Source organism: Cyphomyrmex costatus, unplaced genomic scaffold, assembly GCF_001594065.2.
Source record: "Cyphomyrmex costatus isolate MS0001 unplaced genomic scaffold, Ccosl1.0 scaffold8, whole genome shotgun sequence".
NCBI lineage: Eukaryota > Metazoa > Arthropoda > Insecta > Hymenoptera > Formicidae > Cyphomyrmex > Cyphomyrmex costatus.
The window spans coordinates 151151-171256 of record NW_017280375.1 but is presented as its reverse complement, the minus strand read 5'-3'; the positions used below and the strand labels follow the sequence as shown (position 1 = coordinate 171256).

The window sequence follows — 20106 nt, the reverse complement described above, 5'->3', positions numbered from 1 at the left end:
CAAGTGCGAGGAATCAGAGAGAAATATATTTTGTGTGTATATGTGCGCGCGCGCATACACAATAATTAGCAATCTGTAATAAATATTTTATATCCAACAATATACTACATATGCATATACACAATAAAAACAAATTAATTTTTATAAACTATGCTGGGTTAGATGGTAATCCCATAGACCATGCATCCAGTAACTTTTTATCCTGAGGTCCAGCACCCAAACTAACCATGAGTCCAGAAAGATCGCCACAATGGCCTCGTCCACGCATTGCATGAACAACTTTTGCAATGCTGCACACAGTAACAGAAATATATATATATATAGATATACTTAATTACTATATTAAAATATGAGGAATTTAAGAGAGAAAAAGTATATGTTCAAACAGAAGTTATATAGATATACGTAAATAATACACGACAAGAAAACATCTGATATCTATCTAAAATTAATATGATGGAAGCGAAATAAACTAGCATATATAAATGACAATTCATACTTTGCCCATTCTTCCTGAAGAGTCGTAAAGTGTGCTTTAAGAACTGAATTCCCAAGTTTTTCATTATCGAGTGATTTTTCAATTTTTGTTAACAGAGTTGGAAGTTTTGTTGGTAAAGAACCGGTCCATTTAACTATATGGGATTTTGCATTCTCAATTTTGTGTTCATTAAGTATTATGTCTAATCTGCATACAGTTGCACAAGGTAAGGGAACTGCTACTGAGGTATCTACACCTACAAATTTCAATAAAATATATTATTATAAAATACTTCTTTTATAAAATATAATCTGTATATATAGTTATTATGTTCTTTATATACCGATAAAATTACATGTGTCAGGATCCATGTATTCCAATGTTTGTATTTTTACCCGTCGACATGCTCTTGGAACAAGACTGCTAAGTCCATACAAAGATTCCAATCTATGAATCTTTGGACCTCTCACCAAGACTTGAACACCAGTTAAACAGGAATACAGCAATTGCCTAAACTGATCTTTCCCTAGTACTCGTTTTAAGTTTCGTAAAATTACAGCAGTAGATCTTTCCGCAATTTCAGAAAATTCTGGCAAAAGTTCAGAATCATCCCAGTTAAAATTAAAATTTACTGGCAATTTTGCGTTCAATAAAGTAAAACCTTCTTCAGTTTCTGTAAATTATATGTAATGTTATAATTTTCATTAGAAAAAAAGATTTATTTTAATACCAATTGTTATATTATAGAAGAATACTTATAATTGCTAACCAATTTGATGTTCAAAATTATAATTAAGTTCATCGTCTAATAAACTCATTGGGAAAATTTCTATAAAATGTCTCCCACCAGCACTGAGAATCCATACTAACCACATGTGAATTCTGAAATATATATACAATATATATGTGTATAGCATAGTATACAAGATAATTAAAATATGATTTGAGCAAATAATTATAAAAATTGTATACAATATTTTATCACGATTTACATGGAGGATTAATGAAACACTTGCCTTACAAAAACATGCTTTTCATTTGTTATATCGGTAAGTGTTCTAGATTGTTTAATAGAAGTGCTATGACAGCCCATTCCATCATTTGCTGTCGTCAATCTCATTGCTCTTTGTGGACATTCTGCTTCTTCTACGTTATATCTTCTCTCTGCAGAATCTTGTAGTTCCCTAATTACCTCTTTTAAATTGTCAATCAAAAATGGCCACATATTCAACAAAAATTGTTTATCTCTCATAAAAACGATAAAACTGCACCATCTTCTAAATCCTCTTGCCTATAAATATATCATTTTATAAATGTACCAGCATAAGATCGATAGAATAAAAGTATGATAAAATCTTTAGATTCCAGAGCAATTTTAAATAATAGCATGATTTGAAAAATTTGTTGTAATAACTACCAAACATGCTTTTCGTTGCATAATTCACCTGGGCATCTTTCAATGTAAAAGTATGACTTAAAACATGCCCCCTGTATTCATCTCCAAAGTAGCAAACACCTTCTTTACCAGGATGCACTTCACAACTTAGACTCCTTGAACAAAAGATTTATAATAATAAACTTTAAAAGACACAAAACATATATCATATGTATATTTTATGCATAATATCAAATATGGAACTTTAATCTTTAATTAAATCATTATGATTTATAAATAAATTATTTATGTATGTGATGTAAAATATATTTTATATATTTATTATAATAATTCATATTCTTATAATAATTTTTAATATAAAATTTGTAAATCAAAAAGTAAAAAAAATAAAATATACCTAACGCAAGCATGCTTTAGCAGGTTTCCAATATCTTGCATTAATGATTGCTGAGCAGACAAAAATGATGTTCTTGTTTCATGTTCGTTACTTAAATATTTAACATTCCCAATGCTTTGACAACCTTCGCATTCATCTTGTCCATTTTCTAAGGAAGCATGACCTTGTCTTAACACTTCTTTGGGTCCATAAAATTTTAGTTTTTCTATATTCTGTGTGTCATAGTTACGATATGTTTGCGTGGTAAATATCACTTTAGGTCCATGTATTTCACAGAAAGTGCATAATGCAATTGCAGCATTCATTGCTCTTAGGAATTACAGGTTTTTATATCCTTTATATTTATCTCAGAAAAGAATCCAAAAATTATTTATTATAGTTCTTCACATCATCTTGGATTGTTAAATAAATAGAATAGCCTAGAAGTAGATTCTTTATAAATATGTATTCTACAATCTGTACCTATACATATGCAGATATATATATATATATAAATTCTATTTTATTACAATAATATTGTAATATATATTACAAAAATATGTAATAATTAAAAATGATGGTTATATTCTACGAAATATGTATTATTAGCATTCGTAGAATGATCCACATGAACGTAATGGAATATTTATGTAATTACAATTTGATTTAAAACATTGAATCAATTTACAACATAACCTCTGTTCAAATACTTTTTTATAACACGTAAACCTATCATTTACCTGCTTCTTCGTAAATTGCTCAGCAAGACTTCACGACAAAATAGATTTTTTCATCCTTTTCACGTGATAAAACAAAAATGAAGTCTGGGCAGAGACACGTGACATTATGATAGCTAATCTCGACATTCACACAGCACACACACGCTCTTGTATACATACATACATGTATATATATATATATAAATACACACGTACACACTCGGAATAAAACTAAATTTACCATTTGTATGTTGGGTTGCCAATTGAAAGGTGCTATATCAAAATAGAGGCCGCATACATCCGATAATATAAATTATATATACATACATATAGGTACATGTTAATTATACAAATTGTATATATTATATTATTTTTACGTATAATTTTATTAGGATAGACAAAATATTAAAGAGAAATTGAAGAAAACTTTTTATTCACTTCTAAACATCAAATTCATAACCAAATTTTAATTTGACACCTTCATAAGCAGCTCTCATCCATATGCCTACAGCATGCGCTCCAGGATGTGGATATTTGAATGTCTACACACATGTATAAATAAGGATGAATTATAATTCTGCCTCAAATCTAAATATATATGTATGAGACACACATGCACGCACGTACACATTGATATAATCAAATACCTTGCAATTATTTGTAGAACCAACAGAGAGAGATCCCGACATATGCATAGTTTGCATAGCAAAAGTTTCAGCAGCTTTGACAGCTTCTCCGAATGCATTGATAGGATTTAAACCAGATTTTAATGCGTCTCTTAATTTATTTTCCGCAGGTATCAAAGCATCTAACATGGTTCGATCACCAATTGATGTTCCACTAACTTCAGATATCATCTTATTTGCAGATGTTAGAGCGGTTAACCACATATCAACAGTCACTTGATCATCATTTCGAAACTTAAGAAAACTCTAAAATATTTCTTATATAATTTTTTCTCCGTTTTAATGATGAAAAAAGATTGTGCTATTAATATAATCTTACTTTAGCAGCAGTATAAAAAAATAACGAGTATATTCCACCTTCTAAGCTATCCATTTCTTTTTCAATAACATGGCTTATTTGTACAAATGTTATAAAAGGTCTCGTTGCTAAAATTCTCCCTTCCTGTAATGCATACCAATATTTACAATTGGTAATGACAAAAAAAACAAAGAAAGATTTATTTGACTCTCTTTATTTTTTTATTTATCGCATAACCTTGATTGCTAATTTTATGGCACTGGCACTATGTGCAAGTGTGGTTCCATAATTTCCATCACTACATTCTCCATCCATTATATCGAGTTGTCTTGCACACGCTATTAAAGCTTCGCATGCAAATGTTAAAACTATAAGAAACGCTGAACTATTCTGAGGTTGCATTATTGGTCCTATATTGGATATATTATCTTCGCATGCCATCTGTAATTAAAAAACTTACATCATAAGCAGTAGAAAGAAATAATTTACAATTATGTTTATCATTGCAAAATGTAATTCATAATTGACTGATAATTAAACAAATTAAATTGATATTACCTGAGAATTTTGCTCTTCCACTTTATGTAACATTTCGTCATTCTTCATCATTAGCGTAACACGATTGTAATCTCTATATTTTCTAATTATTACACTATACTCGCGATATGGACATATGTGTGTTAGGTTCTCTAGTACTGACTAGTATGTAGTACACACGGTGCAATAAGTTGAAATGAAATAAATATACGTTTGCTTCGGGAGCGGTTCACTTGCACACTGTAGCCACACTGTGCTGTAGTTATTGCCCACTGCCTATCACAGCAACTTTTGCGTAGGGAATTTTTTTATTTTTTTTCTAGCGTTGTAATTGGCTTGCGCGCAACTGGTTCGTATGCAATTGATATAACTCTTTGTTTCATTTTAACTTATTGCACCGTGTGCACTAGTTCAGACAGTGCAGAAACAAAAAACAGACCCTATGTAAACTATAGAATAGGGGGTTTTTGATTGAAATAGTAAGTATAAGCTCTGCGAAACAATATGGCTTATGGGCCTTCTACAATAAGCCGTAAGTCACAAATCATAAGTCATAAGCTAGAAATGGACCAATCACAGTCGTTAATTTTTAGTTTCTTACTTCCGATTTATGACTTATGGCTTATTGTAGAAGGCCTATTATGCTTCAGGTCTTAATCCCAAGATCATAAAAGTCAACCAATAAAGCTGCCAGTTCTAACCCAAATTTGAACTCTATTAGCTGAATTTTAGGATTAAGACCTTAAGACCGAAGCATAAATCAGGCATAAGATTTTCATTAGGTACATCTAGAGTCCTAGATATCAGAGAAGCGCAATCGATGTTCCGCGTCCTGATTAGCTGACTGTCAGCCAATCATGACATTCATTCAGTGGTATTAAAAATGGCTGACTAATAGACGATTGGTGGATTTCATATTTCGTCTGCAAACGACGCCATTTTTAATACTTTTCTTAGTAATTTTGCAATACTGACTTAAGCCGGTTGCGCTTCTCTGATATCTAGGACTCTAGGTACATCCAGAAACACGACTGCTCAGCACTAAGCGCTCAATAAGCTTTTTTATCTAATTAGCATATTCCATTAGATCTAAAAATATAAACCAAACCGGTACAAGAGCTTACTGAGCGCTCAATCGTGCTTCTGGATGCACCCATTGGCTCAATTCAAATGCTACGCGCGAAAAGTATATTTTACGCACGCACGCACGCACTAGAGTCCTAGATATCAGAGAAGCGCAACCGGCTTAAGTCAGTATTGCAAAATTACTAAGAAAAGTATTAAAAATGGCGTCGTTTGCAGACGAAATATGAAATCCACCAATCGTCTATTAGTCAGCCATTTTTAATACCACTGAATGAATGTCATGATTGGCTGACAGTCAGCTAATCAGGACGCGGAACATCGATTGCGCTTCTCTGATATCTAGGACTCTAGCACGCACGAAGTAAAATTATATGTTTAATAAACTGTATCTAAATATCTGAAAAATACTATATGTATAATATTAAAAGAGAAGAGAGATTTAAAAGTAATTATAAATGAAATTTATATTATATACACGTAAATTTAATTTTTATATGGTATACTATATCACAAATCAAATATGCAATACGAAATAATTGACGATAAATTAGGATGTTATTTTTTTTTCTCTGTATTTAATTCCAGTATTTGTACCAATTTAATTATAAATAGTAATTTGCGTTATATACTAGAAACACTAAAATAGAAATAAAGTACAACCTGAGAAGAAATATTTCTGTATGTATAAAGAGGTATTTATTCATGATCGTGTAAAATTCAACTGCATATAGCTGAATTTTATTGCACTACATGACGACTACTCTCGCAAACTGCGACGCGCTTTGTCAGACGCGTAATATTGTGGCATTTAAATTGTCGCTCATTGCAATAATTCAACAGATACGTAACAATATGCGAGGGACAAACAATTTAACTTGCCACAATATAACAATTCGATGAGTGCGAGCTCAACAATATGCATCATTGCATCACTACAAATGATGAACAATTGAACTGCACTCGAAGAATAACAATAGGTATGACGATTTTCTTACATATATTATCAGTCTACAAATGTATACTAAATTTTTGCTCATGTAAAAGTCAAACACAAATTGTCGTAACAAATATACCCGCAATTATGTCATGCATTCACACGATCGTTGCATGCAATATATACAACATTCTAAGATTAAAAATTCATCATAATCTCACGCAGGATCACGCAGGATTCATACCGCACAGCTATGGATCTGTTGCTCATACTAATGTTAGCCCTATTTTGGTGTATATATTGGATCGCGTTCTTGATTATTCGATGCAGGTGTATTGAAAATCTAATCAGAATCGAAATTCTTTAACGACTGGGTTTATTCGCGTATTTTGCATCATTCTACTTATTGTCCACCAAAAGTTTTGTGAAACTGCTGCGTTTCAAAGTTCTATACAAAAACGTCAAATATTCTGTACCTTATTAAAATTGAGCAATCTAATAATATGGCAATAATAAAGCTGTATCAATATTTTGCGGAAACTTTAACAAATGCTTATAAACAATCGTTATTAAATCATTTGAATTATTAACACTATCATTGCGTACGTGTATATATATATATTTATATATATATATATATATAAACTCGCAAATATACTGACTTATCGCTGTATAACATGTGATATGCGTATTATGTACAACTCGAATGATATTTTCACAGGTAATTTGATACGACTTGATACATGTGTTAAATTCATATCCGAGATCCTCATCATATTTAACACTATGTCATTAATTTTCGAACTTGATCAGATTTTAATCACATATTTAAAACGCGATATTAGTAGCACGAGCTAATTCATTAATTTGCATAGCACGAGCTCTGTCATACTACTTCTAAAGTAGTACAAGTCCTTGGAAAAATAATCTTAGTTGTATACGAATATCTCAGAGCGACTTGGTGATATTGTTAAACAATCGTTTGCCCCACCAAGATTCCAAATCAAATGGTTTAAAGTCTGAAACAATTTATTTATATTTTGCCACTTACTTTGTACAATCAATTACAGTATAAATAACATAACAGAAGAATATTAATTACTCTTAAGACGCTAATCAATTACTCTTATGTTAGAATATCAATTTGATATAATATAATTGTGAATAATGATATTGCACTTACCTTGCAGACTATCGTTTGGTTCACCATCATTGTAATATACTATCGAATCCTTAGGACCTATAAGTGTATAAAAAAGTTATATTATATATAATCCAAATGTTTTTCTTTTTAATAAATCTAATGAGTATGAGTGCGCGCGAGCACATACACACACTCACACACGACCCAATTACAAATAAATCATAGTATGTACAATGGAGACATAATAATAACTTTTCACAAGAAATAAAAAAAGATAAAGCAATTCTTTTTAGAAAAAAGATGTATAAAAAAAAGAAAACAAATGATGCAACCACAAATTTTAGTTAGTTGTACATATATATCGCTACTCACTGCAAAGTTCTGCACATTCCGTATCATTGCAACATTCGCTTCTTTGCCGTGTATTAACTTGATTCCATGCTGTTAAAAATAATAAACAAGCAAAAGTAATATATTTAGTTCATCGTTGAAAAAAATGCATACATGAGCATACAATATATATTTTTCTCTGACTAAAATTTCATTTTCTTATTTTGTAAAGTTTATGGCTTTACATTCAGTCTCTTTCATACTTGAGACGAGATTAACTCTATTCTTTATTTTACACGTGTATAAAATATTTTCGTACTTACATTCGTAAATAAATTTGATAAGTTCCTCATGCTGTGGCGTGATAACTTGTTGCATCTGATGTCGCTGCGAGATAAACTTAGATTTTCCATTCATATGGAAGACTGGCTTTGGTACGTGACTGTGAACATGAAATATATGAATATAAAGTATATATGAATATAAAGTATAGAGAGAAGCTTTATTGCAGATATAGCATATGAAAAGTAAATAGTTGTCTCATACGTGCGTTTATTACACACATGCAATCTTATGCAACATCAGTGTTAATGAACAAAATGATTTTGCTCCTAGGAAATATAAAGAAAAATCACAGATAGTTTTAATAGATATATTCATACATGAAGTGTGAATGAATGATTTAAGACTACACATATTTATAAACCAAGTTCCTTTTCTGGCTTGTATATGCTGGATGAATATATATATATATATATATATATATATATATATATATATATATATATATATATATATATATATATATATATTCACATGCATTGTGTTTCATTAGATATACTCTATTAAGAATCTTTTTCAATGACATGCATCAATATAATTGTTAATGTTTTGATAATTTTACAAATTCTGATAAATTGCGTAATATTGAAAGAAGCGGTGGCTACCCGGCACGGCACGGTGGAAAAGAAGGAGTAGTAACGTAAAAAGAAAAAGTGCTGTCGAGAAAGAGGGTTATTAGAACGCTGCTCTTTCTTTTTCTCTCACCAGATGATCTCGTCGTGGTCATCTTCGATATCGGCTTTCCTCGTCAAATCACGTAAAGTTTCCAGTCTCTCGAGATTCTGACTGATTCCTGCGAAAAGCGAAAATTTAATTTATGTAAGCTCCAAACCATCTACAATTGTTCTCTCAGGCTAGACGGCACATTGAACGTTGAGAAATACAAATTTAGAGTACCTCGTCTTGTTTTCGCTACAATCTTGCTAGGTCCTTTTGATACGGTATACATGTTCCTCGTCCTCGGATAAGCGCGGAAGCTTCTTTTCACGAACGCAATGCCAGGTCATCCGCGATCAGTCACGCCTGTCGCGTGTTTTCGAGTAACTCGTTGCCGATTACAACTGCCTGAATTGCTTAAAATTGCTGAATTTGATGCCGATTGCTAATATTGTGACAATTCAACAAGGGGACTGAACCATCTATGAAGTCAGCTGAAATCAACCGAAGTCAGCTGAAGTGAAGCCTGATGATATTGCCGGCTACCACTTAGGCACTTACCACTGCTCGAGTGCTCGCTCTCGCTGCTCACAATACTCATCAGTCTCACCCTACCCATCCATCGCGACATATGATTACGAAATTATTCATCAGGCGTCATCAGCGCAGCCTATAACGATGAACTGCACTAACAATACGACTTAGGACCTTGGCACACAAAAAACTTAAGGAAGAAAGAATTGGGAGATAAAAAACTGATGGAGGGATATGTAGGTATACTGCTCCAAACTCAGCTCAAAATTGTTCATACTCGTATCGATGCTTCATATAATACTTGTTTCAGTACTAGAGATTCTACCACTATTCCGTACACGTGGTAAGAGAGAGAGAGAAATTATTTTTCAATTTCTATAAATTTACTATAAAAATTTATACTTCTAATAAATTTTTTTAGAGTAAAAAAAGAGGGGAAGAGAACTCAAAATATGCTGCAAATATAATTCTTTTTAAGATAATGCAATAAATAATGTCTTATGTTTGATATTGTAATATGGTATGTAGGGACACAAAAGATATAAAAATAAAAAGAAATTTGGTTGTGATGCACAGTTTTATTCTCTGCGTAAATCAAGAGTACAGATTATCCTTATTAACTTTGAGTTCAGTTAATACAGGCACCGCAGGTGTACTTGTTCTTTTAGCCATCTATTTGCACTAAATATGCATAAATATAGTAAAAACGCAAATATAAGCAAATATATGATAGGAAGTATAGTATTATGAATATGTAAATGTTAGAACAATCGATAAAACTATTTAAAAAAAATCAAGAGTTTTTCATTCTTTCTCGGAGCTATAAACATAGGATGTTAAAAAAATCTCTAATTACAAATATTACTGTTGCGTTTACAATTATTTTTCAGAATATATTACTCATTTATAATATATTATTACATATAACTGCAATAATAATAGCAGTAATAATAAATTTATGCTACTAATTTATATTAATCTATAATAGTAAAGTCTCTACAAAGTCTCTATACAATAGCAAGAATTATAATAGTAAAAATAATAATAAATCTGTAAAATGTATCTCTGCATATAGAATGTCAAACAGCTAAGAGACAAAATTTACTTCAACATAGAAAAATAGTTTATCAATATATAGAGAAGATTGATTAAATTGGATACACTCGTTCAGATATCCATGTATCAATTCGAAAATTTCATCTAATTGTAATTTCACGCTTAATTTATCACTTTGAGGCAAAATTTATCATAATAAAACCTGTTGCGATATATTATATAATCTGGTTATTTCCATGGACGCATTGTCGCTTATGTACAAATGTAAACTAATCTCCTTAAAATGCTATTATTACATAATAATGAATTGTAATGATTCAAAGAACAACTTTAAAGCAACTTATCTATCATTAATACATGTGTATGTGTTTGTGTGTAACCACAATTTTATAAGTGAAACAATATCTCAGACATGATTGCATATGATCATCTTATTAAGTACGTACAAGCACAAGCATTTTTCATATGTATATTTTCCCCCCATATTTGTATTTCTCTCTTATTTCAGCCCCTTACGTTAAAAATACAAATCCGTAGCTTAAATTATTGACGATATTGTGGAAACGTGGTTTCATCAGAGGGAAAAATTGTAGATACATGCCGTTTATAAAATAGCACGGCAGTCCTAAATAAGTTTAACCTCCCATATACAACAGATCATTTTAAGGTACTTAAAGAGCGAATAAAGATTTGTCTTGATCTTTATTAATTTGGCGCTGAATGTTCTGATTACCGGTAGTCGAGGAATTCGAGGTGGCAGTTGTGGCTGTAGGGAGCGTTGGCAAAGCTTCAGCCGCGGCTGCACGTTCTGCTAAGAAGCGCTCAAATTCCGATGATGTTAAAGACTCTTGATCACCTTGCCCTCCGGGCTGTAATATAAATTATATTGTTTAATACTGACACTTTTGTAAATCTAATTGCACGAAAAGAGAATCTTTTACATTTATGCATTACAATTTTGAACATTTAGCTTGCTTGAATATATGCAGTATTTGTAAAATTGATTAAAAAGCCTAAATTGCTAAAGTACTTACTGTGCGATCTAACCAGGCTGCCATTTCATTGAATTCAGATTCCAGATTCGGCTAAGTATAAAAAAACAAACACAAACATTGAACAAACAACAAAGAAATACAAATCATACAAATTATAATGTTGATACAAACAAAATTCAGTACTAACATAATCAAAATTAACATATGTCTTCATGCTTTTAAAAGCTATATGCAATTGTGATAACGAATACATGACATGTGTAAGCACGATTCAATTAGAAATTACTGTACCTCCTTCTTGTCCTTCTAGCGCATGCTCATATAAAATATCGAGAACATGGACAACACAAATTTACATACAACATTAGCGCATGCAGTGCAATTGACATCAAACTGAATCGTAAGAATTGAATGTTTATATCATTATGTAAGTTACAATATTTTAGAAAAATGTATTTATTAGAAAAGATTTATGAGTGTAGTGACTAATCAGTGTTTTTAGTTTAAAAAGGAGAGGATGTTACGCACACTAGCACTAGTAGTGGTCTGTTGAGGTAATTTAGGATTATTGCGGTTGAGAATTGCCGTACTTAGACTCCCTCCTCTCACCTGCTCCAAATTATCCTCGTATTTGCTGCCACTGTAATTGGAATATTAAAGTATTATTGAAAGTATTATTGAAAATTAATCTATACAAATATATATTTATACATATATTAAAGAAAATTTGTAATGTATGATGAGCTTTAAAATATATTAATTAATACGAATACAAAGCCTATAATAGTCTAGCTTGGATCTTTTAATCGCTTACATACTATCGCTTATAAACTACCGCGGTACTATCACGAATTAAAATTAATAATAATTAAATTATGTAATATAATGTTTTCTTCTTTTATCGTTTTTGTCCATGTTATAATTGCAAAAAAGATTGGAACTTTGTATATTAATATTTTCCATGTTATACAACTTTATTACGTAAGATTTAAAGAAAGTATATCACAAAAAAAACTTCTATATATACATACCTTTTACTAAACCATAAAAAAATTTTACACACACGCACACAATTCTATTGAAATCATTTTAACAATCTTCTGTTATCATGAATAATGAAATTTTAGTTATATATGTATAGTTATACCATCTAATATACAATACCTATTTTTTGTTGTTTCGTACGTTGCATTACGCGATTGTGCAAACATATCAAATTCATCGTTATCTCCTTCTCTTTTCTCCTTTTGTCTTGTGTTTTTGTCTATACCTTCAGCCGTATCTAATATTTAAAATACGATATAATAGTGTCAACTCTTGAAAAAAAGTTCACATGAACGTAATGCAAAGAAAATATATAAGAAATAACAATTTTTTTAATAATATTTAACACAATTCTGCACCATGTGCAATTTTACATTAGATTTATATAACTTTGACTTACCGAGTTCATTCATTTGCTTTGTTAAATTATCCACATCATCAGATAAGTCTATAAGTGAGTCCGCTTCTCGTTTAGTAAGAGTTTGAATCGATTCAGCATTCGGTGGTTGTGCAATTGTCTGGGCTAATATAGTGCTCGCTGGTACTTGCATTTTATTCTTCGTATAACGCGTATAACGAAGAAACAGATTATTTAATTCATCATTAATGCGTAATAGTTCCGCTGTCATTTCATCGTGAGCCAATTTACCAATTAAATCGACAACACGTTCTTGCATCGCTTTACATGTGGAATGAAGTTCCTATAATAATTGTTGAGACATGGAATTACGACGTGAAATTTATATATATATATATACACTGGAATTTATCAAAGCAATTTTACAAAAATAAGAAAAAATCTAAAAATATGAATTGAAACAGGGTGAAACTTTGTATTCAATAAAATTATAAGAAACTAAAGAGACATATATACAAGATTCCTACGTTCAATAACTCAAAATCCGCAGAATCTGGTTGTTGCTTGCAACTTTGATCTGGACTTGTAAAATATGCCAACATTTCTGATAATACACGCATATTTCCTTGTACAACATCAAGTTCACTTTGTAATTTGGCCAACTGTTGTTCGCTTAATTGAGTTAACTGGCCAGACTGTGATGTTTGAGAAGGTAAATGTTGTGTTCCTAGAGACGCAGGCTGTTCATTCGTAGTTAGACTTGCCGGAATTTGCTCTGTTTCAGGTACACTCTATAAAAATATTATTGATCAAAAGACTTTCTGACATACAAATAGATCAAACAGATAATAGTTTTATTTCAATTGATAACTGACTCTTACTCTTTCAGGAGTGATAATTGGTGCCATAGCGTCTAGATCAGTCATTGGGAATTGTATGCCTTTCATTTTTAATTCTTGATAAACTTGCACAACACCTTGAGTATGTGGCTGATGACGGAATGTATCTGCCCAAGTTTGGATTAAACTTAAAACTTTCTCTTGAACTGCTGTTGGTGGTTCATTTTTGGGACCGATTAATTTAAATAAATCTTGCACAAATTCTCTCGAACAAGCAAGAGCATGAAAACGTTTTCCACAATTTTTCACACACGTTTCCAACACCTATTATATAGAAATTATATTATGTTGTTCAGCCACTTACGTTATAAATTAATAAACATAAATATGCTCATATTCACAATATTTTCATAATGATTTCGTCAAGACGACATGCTTGAAAATATAGTCATACTGCCAATAGATGTGACACTTTCAATCATGTAAATTCAAAAATTTAAAACTGTCAAATGGCACTTGATTAAAGCACTTACTTATTGTATTTTTACTGTTACAAAGATTCACACGGCTGATGCATCAAGTACTCAATTGAAGCAAACTAGATATACTGGACATGACTCTACATATAAGCATTAATATCATTATGATATCTACAATACTAACGGTAAGCGTATACATCACTATGGTATAATTTTTGCCCGCTGCCTGATTGAGTCTGCGTTTTATAGCTTTAATAGCATCTTTTGGCCCATCCTCGGTTTCGTTTATAATATCACATATCTCCATGTTAAGCGTCCAATTCTCGCTAGGTAAGTTACCATCTGTAGCAGATTCTGAAAAATGACAAAAAAGAAAAAAAACCATACTGACAACGACTGACGAGGACCGACAACGACTCGTTATGAGAGTACAGCTCTATACGGAATATTTGATACGCGCGACAATGCTATCGATCATGAATAATTAAATAAATTGATCAAAATAAAGTGTGAGATTGTGTTATCCGAGTACTTGGAATAGTTCTCGTTAACCAATAGATCTCTAATATCCAAAAGAATAAATATTCTCCCAGAGTGACGATAAACACCCTCGATATGATAATAATTCGATATGACAAGAAAAAGATGAGAAGTAGTAAAGGGTACTTACCGATCTTTTGTCCTACTTGCGTAGAAAAGGGATTGCTTACTCCAAAAAGTGACATTTTCTCGAAGCACGTAGAACTTGCGTCTTGTTAACTACCGCGTTTTCTACCCTTTCCGTCGTCTACACTCCCTCGCATACGTATTACGTGAAACGTGTCCGATAATCGCTGACAGGAATGACAATTGACGTACGCTGACAATTTGTCAATTTCGCGTAAGACTGATTCAGACCGATTGACAGAATCATATGACCTATACAACGGTAAAGCGGATAATAAAGGCGGACCGAGGTGCCCAGAGGCGAGAGACATCGAATCGCAACAATCACAAATGTCACGAAAGCGCGCGGCCGCCAATCAGCGACAACGACAACGCGTTGCCACTTGTGCCGCCCAATCATGCCCAATTGCGTCCAATGCTACGGCCGGGGCCAGATATCGTTTTCATTGAATCTATAAGTAAAAAAAACCACGATCATGTTCGATCGCTTGGCGAGCTGTTTTGCGAATTGTTTGCAGTTAATAATTGTGTTAATATGCATTGGAGGACTGGGGGGGGTAGACCACATATACAAAAAGGATGCACTCATTTGACCTATGGCGAATTCGGTAGACTGCACTAGTGCGCCCTGAGTGCAAACTTTTTCGGTGCCATGCATCTCGGATTGTGCGCACCACTGAACTATACGGCTCTACGCAGAATAAAAGGAATGAACAGAGAATAAGAATTTTAACCTATCAGAAATCATATACTGTGGAATAAACAGTGATCATGTTCAGCAGACTCAACTGTTGCGGAGTGGATCCGTGAGCGCCTACTGCTATTGGTATATTCTTTTAGATCATCCAATAGCAGCGAGCGCTCACAGATCCGCTCCGCAACAGTTGAGTCTGCTGAACGCGACCGTAGTGTGTATTCCATCATGATTTCTGATAGGTTGAAATTGTTATTCTCTGTTCCTTTTATTCTGCGCAGCCCCCTAATGGAAAGCGCTCTGCCCTCTATAGACATAGGCCGGTATTCATAGTCAGTTCTTATATTCAAGACCGTTTTAAGTTCAGTCTTGAAGAGTTACGAACCAATCAGAGGGCCGCTTAGCATCTTAAGACATTGGCTGCGTTCAGCAGAAAAAGCAGCTTTGCAACGGTTGTAAAATTCTTGAATATGATAGGCTTATACATTTAGATCTAATGAGGAAGTAAGGGCAAGACCAATCATATTAAAAAATTTTGCAACAGTTGCAAAGCTGCTTTCTCTGCTGAACGCAGCCATTACTTCAAATAAGACAGCTTCAAATAAGAACTGACTTATGAATACCGGCGATAGGGTGCATCCAGAAGCACAACCGCTCATTGACTCAGTTTACACCCAGCCATCCAATCCCGATTCACTTCGAAGTGAAGTGAAATTTCTTGGGTGTAAACGAAGTTTGGACTGATTTCAATCCTCTTTTCTCAGCGGAGTAGAGCGATCTGGTGTAAACATTCCATAAATCCACTTCACTTTTTTGGCTGCGGTCGAGTTGCCACTACGAATGCTTTGAAGCGTTTCTTGATTGGTCAATTTGTAAAACTCTTTCTTTTGATTGGTTAATCAAACGCTTCAAAGCATTCGTAGTGGCAACTCGACCGCAGCCACAGTCTTCAAATAAGAACTGACTATGAATACCGGCCATAGAGGGCTCAGTGAGCTCTTATACCTGTTTGGTTTATATTTTTAGATCTAATTGAATATGCCAATCAGACAAAAGTATACAAGCACTCATCCAGAAGTATACAAGCGCTCATTTGCCTATTTTACCGCACTAATCTAATATCAAAATCGTGCTGAAACCGAGGCTCGCGATATTTTTACATTTTTTCATACAAATCATTTTACTATATTGTTCGATATAGTGTCAATCAAGTTATCAATTTTTACGACTGCATAGTATTTTTCAGGACACATTTTTAGACAACGATAAATTTCGCTCTCGCAACGTAAAAGGATTACCAGCGCGCAATCGCGATAATTATTAGACAATTTTCTGTCTAAAGAAGTATCCCGATTAGGTATGCAAAATTCAGGTATTATCAGGTATTATTGACTCACATGTAAATGCAATAGGTATGTACATACAGTTATACATACGAGTATGAAATTACATTGATCGTTTTATTTTCCAGTGTCAATGTAATCGAGAGCTACTTATATTGAATCCCTTCATGACATCGGCTGAACATTTTATTAGCCTTATAACAGTAACAAGTGCAAAGAAATTAGCTACTGCGCTTGTTGTCTGTTTTATTATATATCATGGTGTCATACATCTTATTTATGGTATATATATGTATAGTAGAAATGCCTGCAGAGTATCAAAATTAACAATAATCATAAAAATTATAAAGACAACTTTACAGTGCTACATTTTTTGTTTTTTAATTTAAATAATATAAATAATTTATTATTTTGATGCAAACAAATTATTAACAACTTCTGTCATAGGTAGCGATTCTTGCAAATGGTTATTGACAGAAGGTAGATACAAAGGAGACAAGGAATGGCAACCGTACGGCTGCATGATGCACCACTATACACAAACGTAAGATTATTATTCTTAATTTATTTTAGAAAGAGAAATTAACTTTTGTATAGGAGAAAGAAAGAAAGAAAGAGAAATATGTTACTTTACAGAGACAGCAGAAGATGTATGAGATATCTAGCTTTCATGGGCCACCATAATCATTTTGTATTTATCGGTGATACTAGAATAAGACAATTATATAAATCATTTGTTTCACAATTTATGGTCGATGGTAAAACATCCGATCTTACGGAGCTACCAGAAAACTCCGATTTGGGCTTTAATGATGGACAACTTAAGTTAAACGTACAATTTCTATGGAGACCACGACTTGATAATTCTATGATAGTAGACCTTAGAAGCTGGATGGTATGATACATTTATATATTATACAATAAATAAATTATATAAATAAACAGACACATAGAGTTTGAATCAAGGGACAAAATAATAATATTTATATAAATTTATATTTATTTCTACATGTTGTAGAAGGCAGATGCACCTAGTGTCATTGTCGCAGGCTCTGCTGCAGCTACGATTCTCGTAAATAATAATAATGATACGCAACTTTATTCAGAATACAATACAGGTTTGATTCGATTAGTTCAGCCAATAGACTTTTTGGCTAAAAAGGGCTCTCAATTTCTATGGCTCTTACAAGATCCTGTACTAAAGGAAAGATTGCCTGCACAATTGTCGAGTTTAGACAACAAACAGATTAATTTGTGCAACAAAGCAGCCGAGAAGGTAACATCAACGATACGTTCACCTGATAATTTAAAGAAAAAAGATAAATACTATTTTATAATCGCTGTATACAGATATTATCTCACAGTGAGGCTCGTATATGGCAAAGTAGCAAATTAGTCGGTACGGGTGTTCTTGAACAAAGTCCAGATGGTTATTTGGCAAGTCCATTGTCACTTCGCCATAAAGTTCAAATACTATTAAATACATATTGCAATGATCATATGAATTTCGATGATGGCAGTTGTTGCAGTTATCCTGAGCCGGCAACTACTTTACAATTGTTAACTTTATCTGCGCTTGCATTATTGTAATTGAGTATCTAATATCATCTTGTTTGTATATTAATTATATGATATATTCTTCCTACGGAAAACAATTTTTGTAATAATCTTTTATAGTGTAATAATAGGAGGAAGTGTATGGGTATATAGAAAATTGTGCAAGTATCGTTCCGAAGTGTCCTATTCTCATGTCATCACCGAAGAAGTAAGTGACACAGAAGAAGCAGGTACTTCGGAGGTCATTCAAGTTAAGCAACCTGAGGTACAAGATTTCTATACCCTCATTACATCACTGGCTCTCTTTTCTATTATATTGGCATATTTTTACTTATGCGACAGGCAAGTAATTGATTACTCTTGCGGGCTTTATAAATCTTGTCTTGATATTACAATAATTTTAATAATTCTCTGCTCTCTTATGTATCATTTTTAGAACAAATTTTTTTATGAAGGAGAATAAATATTACAGTGAATTCAGTTTTTGGCTACCACTTGGCTATATCTTGGCTCTTGGATTATTTTTCACTGAAGATCGTGAGAGAGGACCGAGAGTGTTAAATAGAGAACAAACGGATGAATGGAGAGGTTTAATGCAAGCAGTTGTGCTCATATACCATGTTACTGGTGCCAAAAATGTTTTACCGATCTATATGTATTTAAGATTGATTAATTCTGCCTACTTATTCTTGTCCGGATATGGACACTTTTATTATTTTTGGCAAACTGGCAACGTATCTCTTGTTAGATTTGCTAGAGTAAGTATTAGGAAAAAGAAGTTTTATAGTGCAATTTAAACTGAAGTCGTCAAAATTTATATATTTTCGCCTGTGGAATCAAATCTGGTTGTTGTGTTTCAGGTCATGTTTAGATTGAACTTATTGACAATATCTCTATGCCTTTGCATGAACAGGCCGTATCAATTTTATCATTTCGTACCATTAGTATCATTTTGGTTTTTGGTGATTTATTTTTTAGCTTGGTTACCACCCAGAATATATTCTGGAAGTTTAACAGAATATGGACCAAGAGCCTTGCTGTACTTTGCTCTAAAACTCTTGGGTCTTGTATCAACAATTACCGTATTATACATGTCGGAGGTAGGTAATGAAAAACTTATTTTTTCTGAAAAACGTGTTCAAAATTACAAAATATAACACGTTTTATTAACACAGGTGTTCTTTGAGAAAGTTTTTGTCACGAGGCCCTGGAAAGCATTATTCGTGACGACTGATGATGATATCCGTGAATGGTGGTCTCGTTGGAGAGTCGACAGATACAGTGTAGTTTGGGGCTTGACTTTCGGAGCTGGTCTTGTCGCTCTTCAGAGAATAGATCACATTCCGGGCACTGCGTTGTCTTCTATATTGGCATTGATTTCCTTAATAGCGTATACTACGTTTACGATTTTGTGTCATTCTGTATCAGAATGCGAAGAAATTCATTCTTATGTTGCGTTCATTCCGGTAAACTGCTCTAATTACTTTATTGTTTATTCGTTACCATTATATTATATTTTTCACCGATTCATTTATTAACGTTTTTTTTTTTTTTTTTT

At 32.6% G+C, this 20106-nt stretch overlaps 4 protein-coding genes and 1 long non-coding RNA gene across 9 annotated transcripts in view; 2 read left to right on the top strand and 3 right to left on the bottom strand.

The window, feature by feature from the left end:
- Positions 1-116: 116 nt before the first annotated feature.
- On the bottom strand, positions 117-4717 carry BHD (folliculin). Its single transcript, XM_018549207.1, has 12 exons — positions 4512-4717; positions 4191-4394; positions 3975-4097; positions 3641-3901; positions 3448-3511; positions 2272-2419; positions 1924-2029; positions 1495-1769; positions 1248-1360; positions 822-1151; positions 500-734; positions 117-290 (listed from the first exon to the last, which is right to left on the bottom strand). The coding sequence occupies exons 1-12, from the start codon at positions 4560-4562 to the stop codon at positions 149-151; spliced, it is 2052 nt and encodes a 683-aa protein (XP_018404709.1). The 5' UTR covers positions 4563-4717; the 3' UTR covers positions 117-148.
- Positions 4718-7410: 2693 nt separating this feature from the next.
- On the bottom strand, positions 7411-9612 carry LOC108781302 (protein FAM195A). 2 transcript variants are annotated; one of them, XM_018549235.1, is made up of 7 exons: positions 9545-9612; positions 9224-9477; positions 9032-9119; positions 8308-8426; positions 8027-8095; positions 7694-7750; positions 7411-7529 (listed from the first exon to the last, which is right to left on the bottom strand). In XM_018549235.1, the coding sequence occupies exons 2-7, from the start codon at positions 9273-9275 to the stop codon at positions 7459-7461; spliced, it is 456 nt and encodes a 151-aa protein (XP_018404737.1). In that variant the 5' UTR covers positions 9276-9477; positions 9545-9612; the 3' UTR covers positions 7411-7458. The 2 variants fall into 2 exon arrangements, with proteins under 2 accessions (XP_018404737.1, XP_018404739.1); XM_018549237.1 differs by lacking the exons at positions 8027-8095; positions 9545-9612 and having other exon boundaries at positions 9224-9464.
- LOC108781303 (uncharacterized) lies at positions 9100-9974 on the top strand. Its single transcript, XR_001940937.1, has 4 exons — positions 9100-9145; positions 9453-9753; positions 9828-9860; positions 9939-9974. It is a non-coding gene; the product is annotated as an uncharacterized LOC108781303 (long non-coding RNA).
- Positions 9975-10936: 962 nt separating this feature from the next.
- On the bottom strand, positions 10937-15116 carry LOC108781282 (TOM1-like protein 2). Of its 4 annotated transcripts, none has more exons than XM_018549208.1 (9): positions 14959-15116; positions 14473-14642; positions 13846-14133; positions 13498-13761; positions 13013-13313; positions 12733-12850; positions 12097-12208; positions 11608-11658; positions 10937-11442 (listed from the first exon to the last, which is right to left on the bottom strand). In XM_018549208.1, the coding sequence occupies exons 1-9, from the start codon at positions 15011-15013 to the stop codon at positions 11245-11247; spliced, it is 1557 nt and encodes a 518-aa protein (XP_018404710.1). In that variant the 5' UTR covers positions 15014-15116; the 3' UTR covers positions 10937-11244. The 4 variants fall into 4 exon arrangements, with proteins under 4 accessions (XP_018404710.1, XP_018404713.1, XP_018404712.1 ...); XM_018549211.1 differs by having other exon boundaries at positions 12178-12208; positions 14959-15115; XM_018549209.1 differs by having other exon boundaries at positions 11245-11442; positions 13852-14133; positions 14959-15013.
- A 1832-nt stretch (positions 15117-16948) lies between these two features.
- Positions 16949-20106, top strand: part of LOC108781370 (CAS1 domain-containing protein 1) — a 3863-nt gene continuing 705 nt past the window's right edge. The window contains exons 1-10 of the mRNA XM_018549325.1: positions 16949-17005; positions 17120-17273; positions 17439-17535; positions 17628-17886; positions 18010-18267; positions 18342-18577; positions 18669-18890; positions 18985-19306; positions 19409-19648; positions 19724-20014. Coding sequence (XP_018404827.1) covers positions 17159-17273; positions 17439-17535; positions 17628-17886; positions 18010-18267; positions 18342-18577; positions 18669-18890; positions 18985-19306; positions 19409-19648; positions 19724-20014 — 2040 coding nt within the window. The 5' untranslated portion in view covers positions 16949-17005; positions 17120-17158. The remainder of the gene's footprint in view (positions 17006-17119; positions 17274-17438; positions 17536-17627; positions 17887-18009; positions 18268-18341; positions 18578-18668; positions 18891-18984; positions 19307-19408; positions 19649-19723; positions 20015-20106) is intronic.